The sequence below is a fragment of the Metopolophium dirhodum genome, chromosome 2, assembly GCF_019925205.1.
Source record: "Metopolophium dirhodum isolate CAU chromosome 2, ASM1992520v1, whole genome shotgun sequence".
Lineage (NCBI taxonomy): Eukaryota > Metazoa > Arthropoda > Insecta > Hemiptera > Aphididae > Metopolophium > Metopolophium dirhodum.
Window position 1 is genome coordinate 30,518,067 of NC_083561.1, and position 25,272 is coordinate 30,543,338.

The following is a 25,272-nucleotide window of genomic DNA, read 5'->3' on the forward strand; positions in this document are numbered from 1 at the left end:
AAAACTTTTTATTAGCATCTTCTATATATTATATTATATGGTATACATTTCAATTAATTTCATATTATAGACATATTAAATTTGCTATTTATTTTAAGATTTATTTTAGATAATTACATTTTCACTTGGAAAAAATCAAAAAAAATTCAATAAAATGTTTCACATATTTTTTTTCTACTAGGTAGGTACTACTTCTGACTTTAAAAACACCTTTTTTTTTTAAATCTATTTTTTTAACACCCCACACAGTTGTTTAAAAATAATGTAATTACAAGACGTGATATATATATATTACCTAACGTAATTATTTATTAAATTATTAATCATTTTATGTAGTTCACCATGTTCCCATGATGCGACCATGTCCTGTTTATTTATGTGACTTGTTCAGAATATCATACATTTCATCATTATATAATTTATATTACCTATATAATATATTTTAACTTCATTATTTTCTGTTCTATGTATCTAATGGATAAATGCATTCATTAACATATTATCTACTTTAGCAATGGCGTAGCGATTCAAATGTCTACGTCTGTTGTTGTCTAATGGTTTCTTATTTTTTCAATATTTAGCTTGTATTGCTTTGTAAGTAGGTACGTCATTTGTTATTTTTGTAATTTTCTTCATTATCTAGGTACAGGCATTGAATTTGCATTTAAAATAATATTTTTTTAATTTTTTGCACGAATTAACTTTTAAAATTAAAAATTATTTTCAACTGCACTCATTTTTTATTGTGTAATCTTACTAATAAACTTTTAAATTCTGCAGCGTATAGTCCAGATTAAAGTCTGTTGAAGTTAAACTTCTGAAAAACGCAGTAGGTGTCTACAATATTGTAAAATCGTTTCGATAATTTTTAAGTGTTGTCATTAATTGTACTGTGATTGTTGTACACATCGCGAATTATATAAAAAAAAACCATCTACTTTGTACAAATCGCGAAATGTCTACAAAAATCACTGTAGTACACATTACGAAATGTACAATTCCGTACACCAGACTTAATAATAATATTTAACATATTATATTTATTAAATGATATAAAAATTATTGTACTCGTATAGGAAAAACGATTCTGAGCAATTTAAATCTGTCAGCCTTCATTATATGGTATTATACATAGGCACAATATTTTTTTTATAAGCATTTAAGGTTTGAATTTTGACAAAATGTATCAAATTTAAAATTTAAAAACTATTTTGTAGTTAAAAATTTATAAAATGTTTAACTTTTATAAATCGTTTTATCGTAATATCGTTTTCGCTCGGAATCGTTTTTCTTATACAATGATATTATATATCATTGAATTCAAATTTAACACCATCCATAACAGTAACCCACTTGTAACCTACTGTACAGCAGAACGACATCCACTTGCACACTTTTTTTTTATTGAACTCAAGCCCGGCGACTGGCTATTAGCTATTGTAGGGGATTATGACCTGTATGGTTGGTATAATGTTCGTACGGTAAAGTGTTGTTACGGTAGGTAAGCAAACACATGTATGTATGGCAAGGTTTTTACTACTATGAACTACCCGGGTTGTCACCCATCCGGAAATTAGTAGCAGCGGGCGTTACTTACTCTCAGTAGCATTGTGTGACTTTTAGCAGCCAACGCTCCAAGCCAAGCCACAAAAAAAATTTGTTAAGTTTCCCTATGATAACTTATATTTAGACTGTAATTTATATCCATCGAATCGTATCTTCATTGATGATAATATACGTGTTTATCAGTATGTATTTTGGGTATATTTTAACATTTTTGTCATCCATGCCTACCTATACGCCCTAAGATCTACCTACAACATATTATATTTGATGTAATGGGATAGCAGTTCTAGAACATTGATTAATTTAGGAATGCTTTTTATAATTATTATTTATCCTCACTGTCCGTCAAAGTGTTAACTTTTAAAATATAATTTAAAAATATAATTCGTTACATCTCAAAGCTATTTACTGCACAGTTTTATTTTAAATAATATTATGCTATTAAACAATAATATGATGTAATAATAATGTAGGTACCTGTGTCTTTATTTTATTTTGACTTTTTGTCTTTTAAATTAATTATTTTCCTTAAGTAACCGATGGATTTATATAAAATTAACGCAGTTAAAGCTACAACAGCGCCAATGAAAACCATTACATCGATCAGAAAATATTGATATCGGTTCAAGCTCGTGGACGTGGGCAATTTGTAATCTGCAACACCGTTTCGGATTAAGTATTCGACCGAATGCACTGCGGTATCCATCGCGGAAACTGGAAGGTCTAAGAAAATATTGGAAGCTGTTTTTGCGTTCTTCTTATAACTGAAATAAAACGTATCAATAATAATATGTATTACAATTTATAAGAATGTACAGATAACCACATAGCAAGGTGTAAAAACTGAGTGATTTAAAACAATTTCTAAAAGTAGTTCGGTTTTGAAAACAAATTTCTTGAAAAACGATTTATTATTATTATTTAATTCAAATTTGATGACACATCTATTACAGTGATCTACACGGCTACACTGCACACAATGGTCAATGACAAACTAGGTACGACGTATACACTCGCAAGCCGCAACACATTATAGTACTATACAGACGAGAGTTCCGTGGTTTTTTTTTTAAATTAATTATATAAAAGTACTAAAGTTTAACTAAAGTTTCGGACATCAAATTAAATGTAATTTTGAAACTAATTTTGTAACGGGATAAACCGTCACTGTATTAAAATGGTCCTTTTCAGGACCACCAAACACAACAGTATGGCAACATAATGCGACACAAGTAATAGACGCGACATATTAGAATAAGTAGTTTACCAACAGGAAAATTTCACGGAAATAACAAGCAAGAACCACATTAACAAAGCGAACACCAACGGGTCGAGGTGTGGTTATTGCTTATCAAAGCAACCATCCTCGACCAATCACAGGACAACAAAGGGAAACAAATAGTATATATACCGGGACAGTTCACCGGTCAAATCAATCATCATCAGTATCATCACCAGTTCACGTTCAGTTCACATCCGAGCAAGACGTCCTCTGCCAACTACTCTACAGCCAGCCGTTTTCAACGCTTCAACAGGGCAACAGCGCCCACGGTTCACACCACGAACCTTCAACCACAAAACAGCCGTTCTTACTGCTTCAACAGGGCTCCAGCGCCCACGGTTCACACCACGAACCTTCAACTCAAAACAGCCGTTTTCACCGCTACTCCGACAGGGCACCAGCGCCCAAGGTAAGCCGTCGCGAAAGCGACGGGTATCCACCTCCCACCGTTTATCTGTCGAGGGGCCGCGCCCTCTCATTGCCGCAGAATCCCATCCCTGACCAAACCAAACCCCCCTAAAACCCCCCCCACACCACCAGAAAATCGCTCTTTTCAGAGCTACAGTGTTAAAACCCTGAGTTTGTTACGGTCTTGCCATGGGCAAGACAGCTAACAAGCGGAAGGGCCCCGCGCAAACACCCGGGAGTTCCAAGAAGGGACGTCCACGTGCCTCGCCATCCCCACCGTCCACCTTCCTAAAAGGTCCACAGAGGGATTCCCCACCCTCTCCAACTCCGTCGACCGACTCATCAATATCAATGTCGTCAAACTGCTCCACTTCCGACACCGAGTCAAACAAATCCGCCCAACACTCCGCCCCGACTATGAAACCTCCACCAGCCAAAACATCCGAACAACAAACCCCGACATCAGCCAAACCCAAGCAAATCAGGCCACCCCCCTTAATCTTAAACTCTGCGTCCTGGCGAAAAATCGCACCAACCATTTACAAACTTCCGAACTTCACTCCATCGGCAATTACAGCCAAAACCACATCCAATGGACAAATAACCGTCCAAACTACCGACCCCACCCACTTCCGACAAATTCAGAAAGTCCTAGTTGACAGCAAAACTGAATTCCATACCTTCAGCCTCCCTGAAGATCGTTCCCTTAAGGTCGTTCTAAAGGGCATACCGATCGACATCACCACTGACGATCTAAAATCCGAACTAGAAACCCTAAACTTCCAAACAAAATACATCCGCCGTTTCGGTACTCCCGAAAAACCGATGCCCATGTGCCTCGTACACATTGCGGCAACCCCGAACGCCAAGGATATCTTCCTTCTCAACTCCCTATTTTATCTTACGATTTCGGTAGAAGCCCTTAAACCTTCCGGCCCGGCACAATGTTTTTCGTGCCAACGTTTTGGACACGGTTCCCGTAACTGTGGCCACCCACCCAGATGCGTCAAGTGCGCAGGAAATCACTTGGCATCTGAATGCCAAAAAACTCCCGACCAAACCCCGACATGCTGCAATTGCGGCGGGCCTCATACGGCTAATTTCCGCGGATGCCCACATCTCTTGACGATAAAACCCAAAATCGCACCACCAACAACCAAACCCCAAACCCTGCCACCGACAACTCAATCTTTTACACCACCCCTGCCCCCACCAACAACTACAATAAAACCCCAAACCCGCTCGTACGCTGCAGCCACCACCGGCCAAGCGCCCCCACCACCACCACCACCAAAACCGACCAGTCCCGAAGCCCCACAAATTAACCTGTCCCTCATTTTAAACCTCCTGACCAACCTCTTAACAGCCATAGTAAACAACCAGGACCCCAAAACCCTGATACAAACAGCAATACAATCATTCTTAACCATACTATCCCCCCAAAATGGATAACTTAAAAATTCTATTTTGGAACTCAAACGGCATTAACCACAAACTTTACGAACTGCGCTCTTTAGCACTAAAACTGAAAACCGACATAATCCTACTTAACGAAACCCACCTAAAACCCTCGGCCAGACTTCACATTCCTAACTTTTTTACGTACAGGAACGACCTGCCGCCCGTGCGGGGCTCGCCCGCCCACGGAGGCACGGCCGTTCTCGTCAACCGACGTATCGTTCACCAACCAGTTACCCTAAACACAACCATCCAAACCTCTTCCATCCTCGTACAACTCAACGGCCACGAAGTACTTATTTCAGCCGTATACAAACCACCCGGAACCCTACTAACGACAAACGACCTCGACCTTTTGACAAAGAGTGCCGAATGGCAAATTTCGGCAGGCGACTTCAACGCCAAACATCCGCTGTGGTATAGCCACACGACTAACGCTGCCGGCCGTGTCCTCTTTGACCACGCACAACAATCGGACTACTCTGTAACTGCTCCCTCTTCTCCCACACATTTCCCGACATGCACACGATACAGACCTGACATACTCGACATCGCCCTCGTACGACTACCCTATCAAACCCAAATCACTAACCTCAACGAACTATCTTCCGACCACAACCCCATTCTTCTAGATACACTCTGCACTCCGATCTCTTCTTCTCCACCGGTTACGAATCGGTTTATTAACTGGAAAAAATACACGACAACTCTCGCGAACTTACCGAACTCAACCACTCAACCGACCAACGACCGTGAGTCTATCGACCTGGCAATCGAAAACCTCACAAAACATATCCAACAAGCGGTTGAATCCAGCGTATACGTACCGACACGCAAACACCCGTCCACTGTAGTACCAGACTACATTAAACTGGAAATACAAGACAAAAACCGTATACGCCGCGAATGGCAAATAAACCGCGACCCGACAATTAAACGACAACTAAACGCCAAAATATCTCTCATACGTACCTTACTCGCAACGCACAATACTGACCAATGGGACATCTTTCTTAACTCACTAGACCACCAAGACGGTTCAATATACAAACTCAACAAATGTCTCTTACACAAACGTCCAGCATCTCACCCACTAACCGGCCCCGACGGCCTAGTTTTTCCGGCCAACGAACGAGCAGAGCTGATAGCCGACTCGCTCGAACGTCAATTTCAAACAAACCCCGGCCCCGACTTACCAGACGTAACCGCTCACTCCCAGTACCTACAAGGCCTTGACATCACCCGATCTAACCTCTTTACCACTCCCGGCCAGATACAAGACATAATTCGCAACCTTCGCAAAAAGAAAGCCCCAGGTGACGACCTCATCACCAACACGGCTCTTAAATTCCTACCGAACAACGTTATACTGTCCCTTACTCGGATCATCAACAGCGCCTTCAGAATCTGCTACTTTCCCCTTGCCTGGAAAAAAGCAGTCATCATCTCCATTCCCAAACCTGGCAAAGACCATAAACAACCCGAAAACTATAGACCAATCGCCCTCCTCTCCTCCCTGTCCAAAATTTACGAACGACTCATCCTCACCCACCTACAAGACAAACTCAAAAACAAAATCCGTCCCGAACAGTTCGCCTTCAGACCCGAACACTCGACCACACTACAACTGACCAAACTCACCCACCAACTGAGCGAAAACTTTAACAACGATTTAAACACTGCTTCCGTCTTCCTCGACGTGGAGAAAGCCTTCGACCGCGTCTGGCACGAAGGCCTACTCTACAAACTCTCCAAACTCAACATCTCGTTAGAAATCATAAAAATCATCCAATCCTTTCTCACCGACCGTACTTTTACCACTAAAATCGAACACTCCTTCTCTACTACCAGACACGTACTCGCAGGAGTCCCTCAGGGCTCCTGTCTCTCACCGACGCTATACTTGACGTACATTAACGACATTCCAACGACTCCTAAAGCCAACCTCTCACTCTTCGCTGACGACACGATGTTCTTTACTAGTAACAAAAACCCCAAACGTGCAACCATACAACTACAACACCAACTCAACCTCGCGTCCAACTGGTTCCACAGGTGGCGAATCAAAATAAACCCGACCAAAACAGTAGGCGTCCTCTTCGGGCGTTCTAATACAACCCACATTCCACCTCTAACCATCGATAACCAACCCGTTAACTGGTCAAAACAGGCCAAATACTTAGGCGTCACGATTGGACGTAAACTTACATTCAACCAACACATTCAAGACGTAACCAAAAAAGCTACCCGCGTCCGTGGTATGCTTTACCCCTTACTTAACCGTACCAGTCCCGTTCCGCTGAAAACAAAACTTAACATACTTAAACTCTACGTGACCCCTATACTTACATATGCTGGCTCTTCCTGGGCACCCTTTATCGGCCCCTCCCATTGGAGACGTATTGAATCCGTCCAAAACATCGGCATACGCACGATAACCGGTATGCCCACTATCGTTAGAAACTCGGCCCTTTTAAAATCAGCCAACTTCAAATCTATTCAAAATTCCATTTGCTCTCAATCAAAAACAATGTTCTACAAAAACTCTTTTTCCGAATACGATCATATCCGCCTCTTAGGTAAAACCCACTCCCCTCCAACCACCAAACGTTTACTCAAACCATACCCATTAAATTGGACTGACTAACATAACTGAACCTACCAATCAACCCCAAAATCCATCCACTAGTAGAGGCACAAGCCTGGAATAGTAAACGGCATAGCCACCCCTCCCAAAGCAAAGCAAAGCAAAAGGTCAAATCAATCCACCTCACCAGTCTTCAACATATCTTCTACAAGTCAACAAGCACTATAGAAGACCCGAAGACCTGAAGACCCGAAGACTATCAACGCAGCAGCAACACCGACCTGAACGACACCGGCGAAGCTGATCCGACCTAACCAGTCCACGACGACGCACCCTGAACGCACCGATCTAACGTGATCGCCCGATACCGCCGAGACTCAACAGTACCCGGCATACCTGGCTAATAAGCGCCACTTCACGGACCGACGACGCCAAGCCTACCGTGTACATCCAGCGATCGACGACAACGGATAGCCGCCACACCGGGACCTGATTGACCCACCGACGGCAGCGTATAATATAATTATACTCCGGCGATCCATTACTGACAGTCCACCCGTTCAATCGAGTCCAGTCACACCGTTGGACGAATACCAAGACACGCCGGGAACCGACTTCGCGACGTAACTTGGCCAATCGACTATTCAGCAAGCCGACAAGTAGTACCACGTTTCCCCCTACGGCGAGCTATTTCGAGTTTCGCCGCGAGGAAGAACCGAACCCACACGACTTGCTCGAGTCCGTGCACGGACGGTTTCTACTCTCCCCTATTATTGTATTACTTCTACGAAACGTATAGGCAAGTCCCGACTATTGTTTTGCTCGCGCCTCTTCAGGCCCGAACCCGCCCGCCGCGGCCGCTTCCTTAAGCCTGCCGCGCGGCCCGGGATAACTTGCCCCGATCATTATAAACATTACTTATTGGTTATATAATAAACGAATCATAACAATACACAACGCATTGGTATTTACGACACGGGACGTCACGAACAGACGCTCCGTATCAATTTTCAACTATATATTTTTAAGCTCTGGACAAAAGCGTATTCACGTAGCTCGTAGGCGTCTTTAATATGTATTATTATATTATATTCATGTATACCTATATTAAATTATGAATATTTTCTTACCTTACATCGGAGAAGATTTTTCCTATAGCATCGACGAGGACTTTTACGTTTAGGTTTTCCAGTAAGATTTCTATTCCAAAACCGTTTTCAATGACAAACCTCATGTTATAAAACTGGTCGGTATAAAACGGGAAACCAATCAACGGCAAACCATAGTGCAAGGCCTCCACGAGACTGTGATATCCTCCGTGAGTGATGAACAGCTTACAGTTTTTATGGCCTTTGAACAGAAACAATAATATTGTACATCAGCGACATATAGTCTAATATAAATCATAATGAAGTCTAGTAGGTATTCGAGACGTTTTTTTTTCAAGGCAATAATATTCAATGATTTATAACTTTTATTACGGTACTAACTGTTTTGTCTGTTATACTCTGTATAAATAAATAAAATAATATAATATCGAATTAATCAATATGCATACAAGCCTACGGGTTCAGTGTTTATTTCGTGCTATAATTTCTGATGGTGCCATTTCCGTCGAATTAAAATATTTGTAATTTACATATTTGTCTCCGCAGTTAATGAAATAATATTATTAATTGTGTGACTTATTATAACACACGTCTCTCCTAATTAATATTATAAAGTCATATCATATATTATATAGGCAAAAGACTATAGCAGGGGTCATCACCAGATTACCGTAGCAGCACGATTGCGCAGCCCATGGACACAAAATTAATCTGGCCCGCAGATAAGACATATTTTATTTTTTTTAAATTAAAATTAAATTAAATGGGGTCTTAATTCGTTATCATTTAATTTTTTTGATTTTACTTTCTTTGGATAAAGGTGTACATTATATTTTTATCATCCCGAAAACTTCTTGAATTCTCACAGTGACCCTGCAAACATATTAATCAATGATCCCTCGAGGGAAATGGAGATTATACCATTTGTTATTATAATACTTATATAATATATTATATAGTGTATGGATAAATCCGGAGTATGTACATATTATAATATATATTATATCTCATAGAATGCAAACATTTAAAATAGTATTTTGTGATATAATAAAACATCGATACTTTGTTTCCGGTACGTTTCAAATAGAAGTAGTGGAAAAATTCAATATTGTAATTGAACACAACAATAAAACAATTAACAATCACGCGATACATAATATCATCTATAACAATTACATTAAAGGTCGGCTCTACTATATGATACAATATCTCAGTGATGTGTCTTAAATGATTGTTCTATTAGAATAAAACGGAACAACGGATACATTGTGAGTTGTAGGTACTACAACACTTAATACGAAATTTCGTTGATCACAATATAATATATTATAATGTTTGTTACTGGGATGATTTGAAACCTCCAGTGGGTTGGACTGCTACAGTACAGCATAATGGCGCATATAATATAGATTACAGACAGTAACACTGTTCGGAACGTTCCCTAAAAAATAGAATTTGTTCACACGTTCACGTTAAATGGAACTCATTCACGTACACGTTCATGTATTTATCAAATGAACACGTTCACGTTATTTAAAAAAAACGAATTCACTAATTTTGTCGTTCATTAAAATTTTTTTATTATATTTTTATGAATCGTTTAAATACTAATACAAAATCGTAGGAATAATAATATTATTGTTGTTTCACGTCAAACCGTAACAATATTATTAATCAATATTTATGAATATTATATTTATTGAATGGTGAATAAATTTTAAGATCTTAATAATCGTTCAAATTCATTAAAAACTATAAACGTCGTTTACGTTCTATTTTTGAAAAAAACGAGGGGTGTTCACGTGTTTGTTCACTAAATATGAAATAACTTTCATCTAAGAGTTCAGGATAGTCTCTTGTCCAAGCGGTGTGCATCTGTGTCTAAGTCCTAAGAAACTGTTGTATATAATATAGTCGAATGTTCGATATTTATATAAATTATATTTATTTTAATATTATTTCATGCACTCACTCAATATGTATTGTTGTGGAAACCATTTATCGATGTACACATTGTCGGGCAGGTTAGCAATGGTGCCGTTTTCCCATTTCCACAGCACTATTTGCTTGAGCTTCCTGAACGATTCGACAAATGCTTGGACATCGCGTTTCCCCAGGTCCGACATCTTTATGTTCGATCCGAAACTGAAGTAGATCGCCCCGTGGGTTGCACCGTCGAGGAGTGCTTTGAATTTCTGCCGAAGATAATAATATTATAATAATAAAAATGTTTAAACTGGTTCAAAATCAATTCATTCAATCATTGGCGCATTTACGGGGGGGGGGGGGGGGGTTAGGGGGGTATGGGGGATAAATCTCCCCTTGACCTTTTTTTTTGTAAAGTTAAGTTTTCTTATTTTCTGTATTTCTCAATATGATATTCCTTTTAAGTACGTCTGTTTTCTAAATGTTCTAGCCGTAGTAATTTTACCGCTCTGATATACTATACGACACTAGTCGTTCAAGGCATATATTGATATATGTGACTACTGGACAACAAAAATATATACCTCTATGGTAGTATGGTGTACTGTATTTTTTAACTTTCTGCGAATTATCTTTCATGCATAAGTGTTTATAATAAACCCGATAAATAGTCGGTAAATAAAACAAAATTACCATGAAGACTGTAGATTTACCATAGGGCGTTGGTTTATTTTTAGTGACTGAAAAAATTGTATTCACCTCTGGGTTACATACTTTAGATGTTTGTGATAAAAAGTTTTATCCAAATATTCATGAACTCTTGAAAATATTTTGTACTTAGCCTGTATCAACTGCTACACGTGAACGATGTTTTTCAAGTTTTTATTAAGTATTAAGTCTTACCTAATAAATAGTATGACAAAAGTAAATATTTTATCAATTTTCTCATCTAATATTGAATAATAACTATAAATTAAGTAGTAAATATTATATACTTTGTTTATTAGAACCGACTTAGGGCTCGTTTTACAATCATAGTTTAAACTAGGGATCAAAATGCCGGGAAAATTCGGGAAAATTTCAGAAAAAAACCGTTTTTTTTCCCAGAGCCTCGGAAAACGTGAAAAAATTTGAAAATATTAAAATAATACGTTTTTGAAAAAAAATCAGTTTTCGGAAAATTAAAAAAAAATCGAAATTTTGAAAATTAAAAAATTGTATTTACGCTTAAAAATTAAAATAATCTATGTAAAAAAAAAACATTTTGAAAAATAGATAAGGAAACCTGTCATTGTCATTTCACATTTGCCAATACGGTTATATCAATGTATTATTGTATTAAAATTTAAAATTAAACTATTAAAAATATTAATACGGATATTTCAATATTTGTTCTAAAAATAACGTAGTTATAAATCAAATTGGTATTTATGTGGGAGAGTGTATTTCTCCGAAAATAAATCACCTGTATTTTTAAATGTTATATAATTAATATTACTTGTAAGTTGTAGATCAAATATATAGACAGCACACGATTGACAAATGAGTAATGACAATATTAATTAATAATTATTAAGAAAATACGTAACAACAAAACATCATTGGTGGGTATGCGGGATACGATAATATATTATTATTTTTCAATTTTTCAGGAAAAAACCCTGGTTTTTATCAGAAAATCTTTTTTTTCGGAAATTTTGATTCCTAGTTTAAACCTTGGTTACGCTCAACCCACTGATTTTGCCGGTCGAATTCCGCGGTTTAACATTAGTTTGACTATTGTAATGCGTTGGCTTAATGTGTTGGCTTTATTGGCATGTCACCGGTCAATACAATAATCATGCCAGATGAACTTATCGATGAACTGAGCATCTAAAAAAATAGAAAACGGGATTTTATATTATAACTATTTTTTTTGTTTATCGTATATTAAACACGGGATTGGCGTTAGTATGAATTTATAATAAATGCTATTAGATACTATTATATGTGTTAATTCTTATTTCGCCTTGATCCACATTAACCTCAACAAGTTGGGGGATTTTAAAAATGTGTATTATGTACGTATTTATGGGTGTACCTATTATATATATCATCCCCCCCCCTAGCAAAATTCCTAAACACGCCACTGCATTCAATAACTACTTATGTAAAATAACTGTGAATTATGAACTTTAGCTATACATTTTTTTATTATATAGGGATACATTCTAGATAATTATCTTTATTTTGGGCGATCAGTAATTGGGGTCACATTTAATCCACCTGCTTCGCATACAATATTTGTTTACATCTTATTACCCGGACACTGGGTCACAAATTTGTTACACGAAAATATACGAATATGGGTATTACATTTATTAATTATAGAACCTATATAATTTTAATATTGTTTTTTTTTTTTTTAATAACTTTAAAATATGAACCTATAAGCTCATAAAATTAATCAAATAATTATTTCTTTTTTTAATATTATTTGAAAATACAATTATTTTTTTGAATGATGCGATACAGATTTGACAAATTTACATCTGGTTTTTTCTCCTCTTCGGGCTCTTCGTATAATCGTTTAATTTAATTTACCTCTATGATATATAATTCTTTCGAATTAAATATCGTTTTCCTGTTCGTATGTTCCTACACTACTAAATTTAATATAAAACTTCTGCTACCCGGATACTTTAATGAAAAATCGTTTGAAATAGTGGTCCAGTCACTGGTCTGGCGGTCTACCTGCTATAAATTATAATGTAAAATTGCAATTTCCTATATCCTTTCTTGAAAAAAGGTTAATTGCGACCCGATTCCCCGGCGCCCTATAATTTTATGTTGTAACTTGAAGGTACTTATAATATAATATAAATCACTATAATAGTCACCCATGTTTTATGATACGACGTGTTATATCTACTATTTAAATCAAATATTAGTTTATATTATTCCACAAACTAAAGCAGTTAATACATTTAAAGAGCAACATACTAACATTTATAGTAATTACTAATGCGTTATAATAATGTATTATGTATAGGTTGAGTGTTTTTATAGGTTAATATTATTGAGAACGACTGTTATGTATTGTATTTTCTTGATATTTAATAAGTTATAATTATTTAAGGTATTATTTCATATTTGTTGAAACCACGGAATCTGTGGTTTAAACTTTAAATACATTACATATGTAACTATATTATAGTTATATTATAAACTATTTACTGATAACTGATAAGTATATAGCCAAATTTAAATATTAATATAATATGATATATTATGTAGGTAACATTTTTGGAGATGATTTTTTTATAAGTTATAAATTAATTAATTTGTTATGTTTTATATGAAATTTTTAAAAGATTTTTTTACATTATTTGAATAGTATTAAGTATTTATAACAAAAAATTTTTTGAAAAATATTATAATTATATAGTCACTATTTTATACTTCAACATTTTCAACATACATTTTTATTTTCAGATTCCGAATTTGAATATTATTTTTTAGGCAACTTGTATATGTATACATATCGTATTTTAAACGTGTTGCGGTCAGCAGTCGTTGATTAATATTTAAACAGTATTTTGAAAGTCAGACAAATGGAGTGGATATAAAATGTCATAAAATAGCGTAAAAAAACCAGTGGCTGTCGTGGTAAATCAATATATAGAATCATTCAAAAAAGGTTAAACAAAACGCGCAGCTTACCCGGTCAACGGTGGCGGACGTCTGCGGCCGCATGTGCATGCCGGCCACTTGCACCACGTTCGGAGGATACGGCCTGGCGTACGACACGGAGTGATGGCCGTTGACCAACGTGAGCTGGACGGCTTGGCGGAGCGTGTCCAGCGGCGGGCAGTTCCGGTGTCCGGGGTACGTGTACAGATCGTCCAGCATCTGCTGATCCGTTGACCGGAACGCGACCTCGGACACGATGAGCTCGGCGGCAGCGATCGCCGTGTTGTACACCCGTTCGCCAAACGACATGGAGTCCGAGTACCGGAGCCAGAACGACGGCACGTACGCGGGATGGTCCGGCACGCCCAGCGATTGGCTGAGCGTCACCGACGGTGCCATCGGGCTCAGGCACACCGCCGGAGCGGAATATCTGCGCAGAGTCCCGGTTAAATGTTAATATGCGTAGAGCGATTAAAAAATTTATCACGGAATCTTTGATTATCATTTTTGTAGTATTATAAGATATATACACGTCATCACGCATGATGGAACTTAAGGTAATTATGTAAGCAATGTAAAGAGTAAACATGACAAAGTTTTTTTTTCAGTAAAAAAGACATGTTCGCCGTTGCCCCCCCCCCCCCTTAATGTAAGAATAAAAAAAAGATGGCGCAAAAAGTAGAAAACCCAAAAAGGGTGCGAAATCGGCACTATTGTTAATTGATTACATTCCGTTTGAATTGTCTATATCTAATCTATTAAAAAACTGCAAAACATAATTAGGTCTTGCCACTGTTACCTGTGACCTATTGCCAGGTAAATGTCGCTGTACCAGCATTCGGTCAAAACCAGATCGAAGGCATACCGAGTGTCGTTGAGAAACGCACGAGTCTCGTTCAGCTCCAGAGTCCGCGTGACCATCTTCATCATACCCTGCTTGACGTTGATCATATTGGTCACCCGATACGTATGGCGGATTTCCAGTGGATTGCGAATTCTCTGGATTTTCACTGTGCCCATGCAAAATAATCATATCATATATTTTATATCCTTTATCAAATAGATTTTGCTCGATTCCACTCGATAATAATATTATATCCATCTCTATATTCTTAACTGTTTTTAATTCTAAATTTAGTTTAGGTATTATAGCGTATTACGAATTGTTTGGTCTATAGGATGAGTTATTAACAATTGTTCGCACTGCACGCCACACACGTCCTGACCATTATAGTGTATAGTATAGTGGCATGAATGACCATATATGTTATATATACAATATATTGTATTATTACTTATTTATTAGCATTGGAAAATAATGGGAAATTAAGTCTTGCACTGTAAAATATTGTTTTTGAATATAAAAAATGCCAAAGCTGGATTGGGGAAAATCGAGTAAACACACATATTATCCATTTGTATAGGTATAGTATAATATTACATACCATCGGGAATGGGTACATGTCGGTAATTGGTCGGCACATTTCCTTTTGGATAGAACGGGCTGACTACGGTCACGCGGTGACCGCGGTTCGCCAATTCCAAGAACAGCGGATTGAAACCGGAAAAATGACTATAAATTGGCAACGGGAAGAACGCCAATATATCCGCGCCGGCAGCAATCGGACGAACAACGCAGCTACCTGAGATTGTCAAAATCGCGATGATTGTTAAAACCTGCGATGGAAATCAGAAAAATAATAGGTAAGTAAAAACACAGAATAGAAAATTATCAACATGACAAAATAATTAAATTATAATTTATAATCTATTATATTTTTGATACGTCACGTACGCCTAGTGAAGATCTTAGATCACTAATATCAGGTGTGTTGGCGTGTCGCATAACCTTTATGGGTTGATACACCAACCTTTTCCAACAAGTGTGCTACATTAATAATTTTAAGTGATCTGCATTCTGCGGTGATCGACCACTATGTATTAAAGTATATTTTGTATGTTATTTTGTACGCAGTGCTATAATGATTTTACTTATAATAATATGATTCTTTCATTATTTCTCCATCGGAAAATTGTATGTTTTTTATTCACTAATAATTAATACTTTAATTTGTATATAAAGCGTAAAAGTGTGTTGATTTTGGACGTGATCAACCGATATTGGTACCTAATTCATTTTAAAAACGATCGACCAATATTCTTCTGAAGATCGATTGCGGTGGATTGGTTGGCGACCCCTGACTCATATATTATAGACGTAGGTATCATTGGTGGGAATCGGGGGCTTGTGAGGGCTTAGCCCCCAAAAGTCCGTCAAGCCCCCTCCTTTTTTAGTTTTGTAGGAGCGAAGCCCCCCCCCACTCAGATTGACATTAATAATGTTAGACCCCCGGCCCCCCCTGAAATTGTAATGGATTTCCGCCTATGGTAGATATGCGTGAGTTTAAAGTTGTATATATTTTTTTTTTTAATAATTAACCCGCGGCAACTTTGGCCATTGGGCGGTTTTTAACTGTGGGGGGAGGGTACTGTAGGTTTAAACACGTGTGTTTTGATTTGGCAGATCTTTTAGTGGGCACCCGTAGGTATCTGCCATGCCCGGGTGGGGTATAATGGCAGCCTCTCTATCCAGACACCGTGACTGCTCGTCAAGTGCCGCCCGTGGCCGGATTTCGAACCAGCGACGGTGCAATCGACGCTTTAGTCTGCTCGGCCACTCCGTCCCCCATTTTTAATATTATAATGAGTGTCAATAGGAATATTATTCAATGTTACAATATTTATATATAAGTATTAAGAATCGTAGTGTATACTAGCTATATTATAATGCATGCTTAGGAGGAGTTTTATGAAACACATTTTGACCAAACTTAAATCCTTCTGCAAAATAACGAAAAAAACACATTATTGCATTTTGATTATTCACAGTTATGCGCTAGCTCATGTATAGCCATATGTTACGAACCAAACATAATATTATGGCTTTATTTCAGAAAAAATAATACAATTTATATTACAGGTAGCCGGTGAGGTACTATCGTATTTTTTTCATGTTACAATTTATTAATAGTGTATTTATGTTTTATAAGTTTTAATACATATAGATAATGCAATTAGTTAAATAAATGTAAGCACACTATAGTCCATACGAGATAAGTACGAATTCAAATTATTATTTACTATCTACTTTATACATAGTTTGCACAATAACCCAAGGTTTTTACTTTCTATTACGTAATATTATAAATTATAATATAATGTGACGCAAAAACTCATACATTTAGTCTTTGGAAAGAAATCATTTGCAAAACAAATAGATCTATAATATACATATTAATATACAATCTACAGGTGGCGCATAATATATAGGGGAGACTGGCTTAATATGACATAGGTACCTACGACTATAATAATTTATAACGTTTTATATTTTTGAAATATTTGTATATTGACGTTTGTGTGTGTGATAAAATACATATGTATACAGTCAAAGTCTCGGATCTTAGTTCGTATAATTACTGTTGTATGAGCTTTATAATTATTAATAATATTATATTATATTATATATCGCAAAAGATGTAAAAAAAATAGCATGTTATTATAAGCAAGTCTTCCCATTTGTCTGAGTGTGTGTGTGTGTGTGTGTGTGTGTGTGTGTGTGTGTGTGTGTGTGTGCACTTACTTGATAAGACATTTTTCGAAAAAGAAGCCAGGTGGTCGTTATTATAATGCAACCGCGTGTATATAATAATAATAAATTGTAATATAATAGGTATTACATCGGTCAATATTTGAACACTCGTCGATGTCTCAGTGATCCTCAAAAATATACACGAAACCGTTGCTGTGAGCTCGCATCGGAATGGAACGGATCACTAAAAATAAGCCAATAATAATAATGATAATAATAATATCTGAAACGTGAACTCGCACACCGTTATCTGAGAGTATTCGCACTGTACTTACGTAACGTACCTATACACATATTTTACGAATATACAGCATCGGTTCAAAGGTCCTTAACGGTCTCAAGGCGCCGATGCATAATTTGTTGGTCCACACTAAAATCAATCAAGTTTGATATTTTTTTTTTACCAAATGTATGTCCATTAATGTACTATACAGGCTGCATCGAACTCCGTTTTTCAATATTTTAATGTCAAACATTATAGTACTTATATACCTACCTATGTCTTTAAGACTAATACAATCTTTTAAGATCTTTTTTTACAAATTATAATTATATAACCTATTTGAAATACAAAATTCGACGCGGCTTGTAGGAAGTCTTCTATTCTTTCAGATAAAAAAATAGTTATCAAAATCCGGCAATTCTACAAGGCCTGAAAATTATTCCTGCGAAGTAATTTTTTTCGATACAATACACCGTATTAACACCCCTCCTCCTATATACCTAGGCATCGGGTAGTAGATTAGTGGAAAAGTATTTTTAACTAAGATGGCAACTAAAATATAATTCTCAAATTGTATAGAACTGCAGAAAATTTGAAAAACGGCACCGGGCCCCTTAAAATAAGTTCTTATATATGGTTTCTAACTTATTTTCTTTACAATATATAGGTACCTAATAATTAATATTTATTGAACAAAAATTTATATTTACAATATGTATTTACATGTAGTACAATAGGACATAGGTAAATGGGATGTGGGTTGATTAGCGGGAGGGGGAATTCTTAAAACAAAATTGAGTACCAGGGAGTTAGGCTTAACCCCCTTAGCCACCCCTCTCCCTTAGCAACCGCTACTGAACGACGACTATACCTATTAGGTACTGTTTATACAACACACTTTTTTGAAGATCCTGTATTATAGCAATGATTATCATATATTTTGTTACCATAATATTATAGTCACCGCAACGAACAATAAACTAATGATAGTATATAATATATGTAATGATAGCTGATGATTGAATGATTCGTAGATGTGTGGTTTTTATTTTTGGGATTTCGATTTAGAGATACTCGATTGTGACGGCTCGTCGGCCACACTAACTCGATACGTCGAGATGATATTATATCGTAAAAACGTGTAATTTTAATTAAATTACCATTACAATAATTCCTGTATGCGTTGCACAACAAAAACACTCCACTTTGGCGGAGTATGAAATGAAAAAATTGTACTGCCATTTGAAAAGAAATAAAATTTTAAAAATTTAAATTATATTTCAAAAACGTTTTTTGTGATACCTATGTATTAATTACAAATGATGCAAATAACATATTTTTAAAAAACACATACATTTACCGAGAAAACAACTTCTCTGTGATAAATGCATCACTCTGTATGGGTGCGTCGTATTATGCACGTGGGTGATTTTTTCTTCGATTTAAAACGTTATGAGATGAAACGTTATGTTTTTATGGTCAATGTGATGATAAACACATAATAACTAATCGTCGCACAAAAAAAATTCTGATCATCTTATTTTTTTTTTTTTTTTTTATAATAACTGTAGTAATTAGATTTGTTTTTTTTTTTAGTATTATACATTTCGAATTGTCGTGGCTTATATTTTCACTTACATCGGATAGAATAGGTAATATAATCGATGTCAAGATTTTCATTTTTAGTTAGATAATTATTATTAAATTCGAATTACGATGTTTGAAACGTTTACTGTGCGACTGCATCTGTTACAACTTACAGGACGATTATAAATACTAAATAGTATGTAATATATTGATATTGTATAATATATATCATATATGTAGTCTGCTGGTACTTACGATCTTGGAGTAGGAAAGGTTACAAATAGACCTTTTTTCTGTCGTTTCAAACTTCCAAGTGAAAAATAAAGTACCGAAAAAAAATAAAAGGTAGGTATAGTAGGTACACTCAGGTGCTCTGGCCTTGTCAATACGAGTCTTGACAATTATTATTAATTAGCCCCTATCAGAATTATGTTTTTAAAAATTGATTTATTTCAAAACCAAAAAATGTGATCTAAACTTGAGTTAATTTTATTAATACAAAATAGATCGACATACAATTTTAAAAAAGGTAATTATTTTGATCAATCAAAAATCAAGTCGATAATATTAATTTATGCATAAGTATGTTGCTTGTAAAAAAAAAAAACGTCGAAGTCAACATTTTTTATTTCACGATGAAAAAATTATTCAATACATATTTATTAGATATACGCACAGCAGTCGAATGTTGAATTCAATGTACATAGAGTAATAATAATGTCTATAAGATGACGTTGCACCGACATTTGATGTCTCTGCCTTACAAGTGCGTAACATAGCAAATTATGAGAATACCGTACCATTAAACCCTTTATTAAACCGAAGGCCGAAGCTCAACCATGCAGATGAAAATATGCTCTTTACTTCTATACACAGCTAATAAGACCATTAATAGCTTATGCATACCCTGTATGGGCAGTTGCCTCAACAACAAAAGTTAAAAAACTACAAACTCTTAAAAATACATTTTTAAGAACAGCCCTAAACGCCCCGTGGTTCATAAGAAACAAACAACTATACACAATGATACAGGCCTACCATACCTACCCTGTGTGCAAAATCTAGATGCATACTAACCTGTTACACAACAGTCGCACTGTGAAATGAGAAGTTTATAATTTTTTCTCAGTGACCACTCCGAGACGACGCACAGACGCTTAACGCCCAGTTTTGTGAAGTTCATCTGTGCGATGTCGCAAAAAGTATATAGATGTACCAACACAATGTAACTACTATGTGTTAAGCGTTAGGGAATGCATTTGTATAATTCAAATGCTAATCGCAGATTTCACATTGATATCTCATTAATTGCAATTAGTCATATATGGAACGTTACACTATACTTAATATTATAAATGATTCTGTGAAAAAATTCAAAAGATACGCGCGGATTTTATACAAGTTCATGTACAAATCAGCACAATTCAAACCATCGGATCCGGGATTTGATCTCGCTACCCCTACCAACCTAACAACAAGCCTAACCTACCGGGGCATCTACTAGGATATATCTAATTGGATGACACAATTTAAAAATTTCCACAAAAAACTTCACAAATTTGACGGAGCAATCTAAAACTAAAACCTCAATTACCACAGGATATCCTACTAGAACCCGAAAAAGACACTTCAAACTTAGATTATGACCTAGATTTCTATAAGCTAACCAAAATTAAAAACTAATGTAAACTTTGTCTTAAACATATTGTAAACATACTAATCGTACATTGTATCAAACATTGTAAAAATATTGGTGTGTTGACACAAATATAAATAAATAATAAAAAAAAAAACATAGCAAATTGTACGCTCGGCAGAACACGTGTAGCTCCACTAGTTTAAAAATTAAGGTGAATTGACCTCTTTTAAAATTTAAAGGCAAGATTATTATCTTCGGACAATCTCATTGGCGTTTTTATTATATTTTAATTTTAAAGCGAGTTATGAGTATTTTAAGATGTACAAATAATTTAGAATTTTAAAATACTCTAAACAGTCTTAATTAAGCCCATGGGGTTGCAGCCTAGACAATAATCCGTACCTTTAAATTTTATAAGAGGTCAAGTCACTCTAATTTTTAAACTAACGGAGCTACACGTGTTCTGCTGAGCGTACAATTTTCTATGTTACGCACTTTTAAGACGGAGACAACAAACTTCGGTGTATCGTCCTCTTATAGATATTTATTATTGGATAATATGAAGTTATTTCTGCAGATCTATATGGTATATTGTTATTATATAGTTGGACCGTTTTTATGAGTAATTGTTTTGATGATTTTTGACATTTTCAGTTTATACGCGTAAATTATTATGTGCGAGGTTTCCACGTTGAATATGATACCACTTTAGGTAATTAACAACGGTTGTCATATAAATACATTTGTTGCCAGGTTGGATCATTTTTTTTTTTTTTAATGAGACAAAGCAAAAGTCTACTCAGCAGGGCTCTCAACATGATTATTTCACCCATTGAGTGATTTCTGGTAGACAATATTGTGGACCAAATACTAACAAAAAAACAGCAGCACCATTTTACCATAGGTAGGTAAACAAGAATAGTTATAAAGTTATGTGTTTCTTCTAAAAATTAACATTTTCATGTCTAGAGGTCTTATTCATAAATAAGCCTCCGTTTGTTAGTTTGATAATCGGATTCAGTAAGAAAAGCGATAAAAAGCGATTAATAATGGTTTGAAATCAATACTAGAACAACTGTAATACAGTAAATATGGAATGGAAATTGAGTACATAGTACATAGGTATTAGGTACTACATAGTCATATCTGTGCGCATTACCTCTAAATACTTGTTCTCGCGCCATTACAACTACTGTTGTACAGTGTACACATAACTTAATAATTATTATTAACCATCACATAAATAATATATAAATACATAAAAACGACGAATATTACAAAATATTCTAAAGTAAAAACAACCGTCTTAAAAAAAAAAACAACAATTTTTGTTTTATTATTGTTCTTCAATATTATATACAAACATATAATGTCATCATAACTTACAATCAACAGTTTGTGCATTAAATTTTGGCAAACAAAAATAATTATAATATATCATATTATAATAATATTGATGAAATTAAAATAATAATAAAAAAATGTATTACACAAAATCGAACATACACAACCTTAGTTTTAATAAGAGTACGGTGATGACAAATCATCCACCAGAGACCCATTCACTCACATTATTTGTGTATTTATATTTTATATGTATACATATTAAATAAATATAATAATTTAATATTAATTATCTGGTGTCCGTTAGGTGTTGGTTTGATACAATAACAATAGAATCTTATTATATAAGGCATCGATATGATAATCTTAAATATTGGACCATCACTATTGAATATTACGAGTACACTAGTAATAATTTTTTTTTTACTAAATATTATTAGACAATTGGATAATGTTTATATTATACATGTACTGTCTATAGTATAATACGTATAAATATTTTAGGTTTTAATAATATTAATAATTTTGTACAAAACTGCACAGGATTTATAAACAATAATAAGAACTATTAAAGTAAAAGAAAAGTTATAAAATAAAAATTAGTCTAAATAAACATTTGACTAGACTCTTAAAAAAAAAAAAAAGAACCTGAAGATGTTTATATGGAACTTGTATGTAATCGTTGTCTACATAGAGATTTATTTTTTGAAAATCGTTGTTCTCACAGAAAAAAAATATAATAATACATAAATATATATATATCCTCTAGAAAGCTCTAAAGTTTAAAGTCAATCTCAAGTGATGATAATATTTAATCGATGTTGTCTTAAATGTAAAAACAAATAGTGTTACTTTTCTTCGATTATGTTTAAAAACTACTTAGATAAAAATTTAAAAGATAATGTAAAATAGGAATGTCGTCTTGATAATAATAATATAATAATAATTATAATAATATTCAATCTGCTTGGGGACATGGTCAGACTTAAATTGTCAATGTGCCGAACACAATCTTACTAAACTGTCACAGCTGACGAGTTAAGTAGAAAAGACATTTTATATTTTTCATTTTATTTGTTTATTATGACGCACTCTGTCAACTAACTGGCCTCCTTCGTCTGTTCTTTTTGATACGCTATGGGTGACTGTATGGCTTTCAGGAAGTCCTGTTGTGTCTGGAGTATTTGCCTGAGGTTCTGCAACCATTCAGAACGCGATTCAGCACTGTGCGCATGGCACACAAACCACAGCGGTGGCCTCTTGGGGTCGGTGGATTTGATGATGAAAGACCCATCAGACGAGTCATCAGACGAGTTACTGCTGGACGAACCGTGCCTCTCATCCAGTGTCATTTTGTTCACCTGAAACAAGTTGATAAGGGTTAAATCTACAGCCAAATGATTAATGAAAATTTGATTATCTATCAGCTATGTGGACATTTTTTTTTTAATACTAACTACACGAAACATGACAACAATTCATTACTTTTTCATTATGTTAAAATATGAAATGAAAGATAAAATTTAATAATGAGTAATTTTGGCCTTCCACTATGTGTAATTCAATTTAAATACTGTATTACAACATAATTATTATTATTATTTTATTATACTGTTGACAGCGCATTGTCAATCATGACCTCCCAATAAAATATCACTGATATTTTTTTAATCACTTAAAGTGTTGACTTAATACATTAAGAATAAGAGTTTACTTTTAAATTATATATTTACAAATTAATATTATTTTCATAGGTACCTAATAAATTGGACAAACTGTTTTATGAAAATAATTTTATTGTAATGAAATAACACGATCTAATATTTTAGATTCTGAGTGGAATGATGAATGTATTGATTTTACAATGATGTGTTTTTTTTTTTAATTTTTTAATTTTTGTGTTTGTCATCACCTTTTAGGACAGTAAAAATGCTTAGATTTTCTTCAATAGTATTTTTTCTGATAGGAAAATGAATCAAGACTGAAGACAGAACATTAAAATAATTAAATGTTAAAATGAAAACAATTTATCTTAGGTATCTAAATCAAGAAAAAAAATTACACAAAGCATCAGATTTGAGCTTTCATTTCATGAATTTTTTTAATATTCTACAAAGTGTAAAATAAATAGTTCCCATCTCATAAAAATTTGTAAAAAGGTAAATGTCTTAAATTTTTGTAAGCAAAAAAATATCGTAGACGATTGTGTACCTGTATGTGCGCTTTGTAAACATACACTGGACTGCTGAACTGCGCCTTCTTGCGCATTTCTTCGCTGAGTATTATACTCTGCTCAAATAGGAATACGTGCAGGTCCTTGTGCGGTGGTACTCTGTTCGGGTTGAGGCTGGGACCCTCAGCGCATGTCAACATGCCGTGTAACAGCAGCTTACCCTGAGCGGTGATTTTGCCCTAAAACGAAGCAGTTAATGGCAGGTTAATATAATACAGCAGTCTTATCACAGTCTTGTTTTGATTGCATTATGGTCCAAGACGTAAATCCTCACTTAAAAGCATAGGAAAAATAAGGGCAGAATAACATACAAATTGTGCGTAACTTATATTTTTAAAAAAATTTGATTTATCGAGAAGGTTAATAATAATATTATTATGATAATGTGGCTAAAATTTAGTAAGTATCTAACCCTGAGATTTGTGTTAAAGAAAATGGTTAATTACTATTTTTTGTTGTTATATTTTCTTAAGTATTTACATTTTTATATAACACATTTTTGATTTATACAAATTCTAAAACAAAAAACATTGTTATGACTTTGTTAGGAAAAAAAAAGTCTATCGAGAAACACATACATTTGCCA

The 25,272-nt window shown here is 35.0% G+C and overlaps 2 protein-coding genes across 5 annotated transcripts in view; both read right to left on the bottom strand.

Moving 5' to 3' along the window:
• Window positions 1-1,961: 1,961 nt before the first annotated feature.
• On the bottom strand, window positions 1,962-17,906 carry LOC132938518 (UDP-glycosyltransferase UGT4-like). Its single transcript, XM_061005400.1, has 7 exons — window positions 17,652-17,906; window positions 15,454-15,685; window positions 14,808-15,018; window positions 14,039-14,438; window positions 10,383-10,605; window positions 8,432-8,651; window positions 1,962-2,330 (listed from the first exon to the last, which is right to left on the bottom strand). The coding sequence occupies exons 1-7, from the start codon at window positions 17,661-17,663 to the stop codon at window positions 2,057-2,059; spliced, it is 1,572 nt and encodes a 523-aa protein (XP_060861383.1). The 5' UTR covers window positions 17,664-17,906; the 3' UTR covers window positions 1,962-2,056.
• A 4,509-nt stretch (window positions 17,907-22,415) lies between these two features.
• Window positions 22,416-25,272, bottom strand: part of LOC132938517 (triple functional domain protein) — a 119,143-nt gene continuing 116,286 nt past the window's right edge. For all 4 annotated transcript variants that reach the window (XM_061005399.1, XM_061005398.1, XM_061005397.1 and 1 more), the window contains 2 exons: window positions 24,665-24,865; window positions 22,416-23,814 (listed from right to left, as the gene is read on the bottom strand). In XM_061005399.1, the coding sequence (XP_060861382.1) occupies window positions 23,554-23,814; window positions 24,665-24,865 (462 nt within the window). In that variant the 3' untranslated portion in view covers window positions 22,416-23,553. The remainder of the gene's footprint in view (window positions 23,815-24,664; window positions 24,866-25,272) is intronic.

Bases quoted from the DNA above. Each gene is read 5' to 3' on its own strand.
- LOC132938518 (XM_061005400.1), bottom strand. The intron at 8,652-10,382 runs GTGAGTGCATGA...TTCTGTTCAAAG, and splicing joins TCCACAACAATACATATTGA to GCCATAAAAACTGTAAGCTG. The intron at 2,331-8,431 runs GTAAGAAAATAT...GTTTTATTTCAG, and splicing joins AAAATCTTCTCCGATGTAAG to TTATAAGAAGAACGCAAAAA.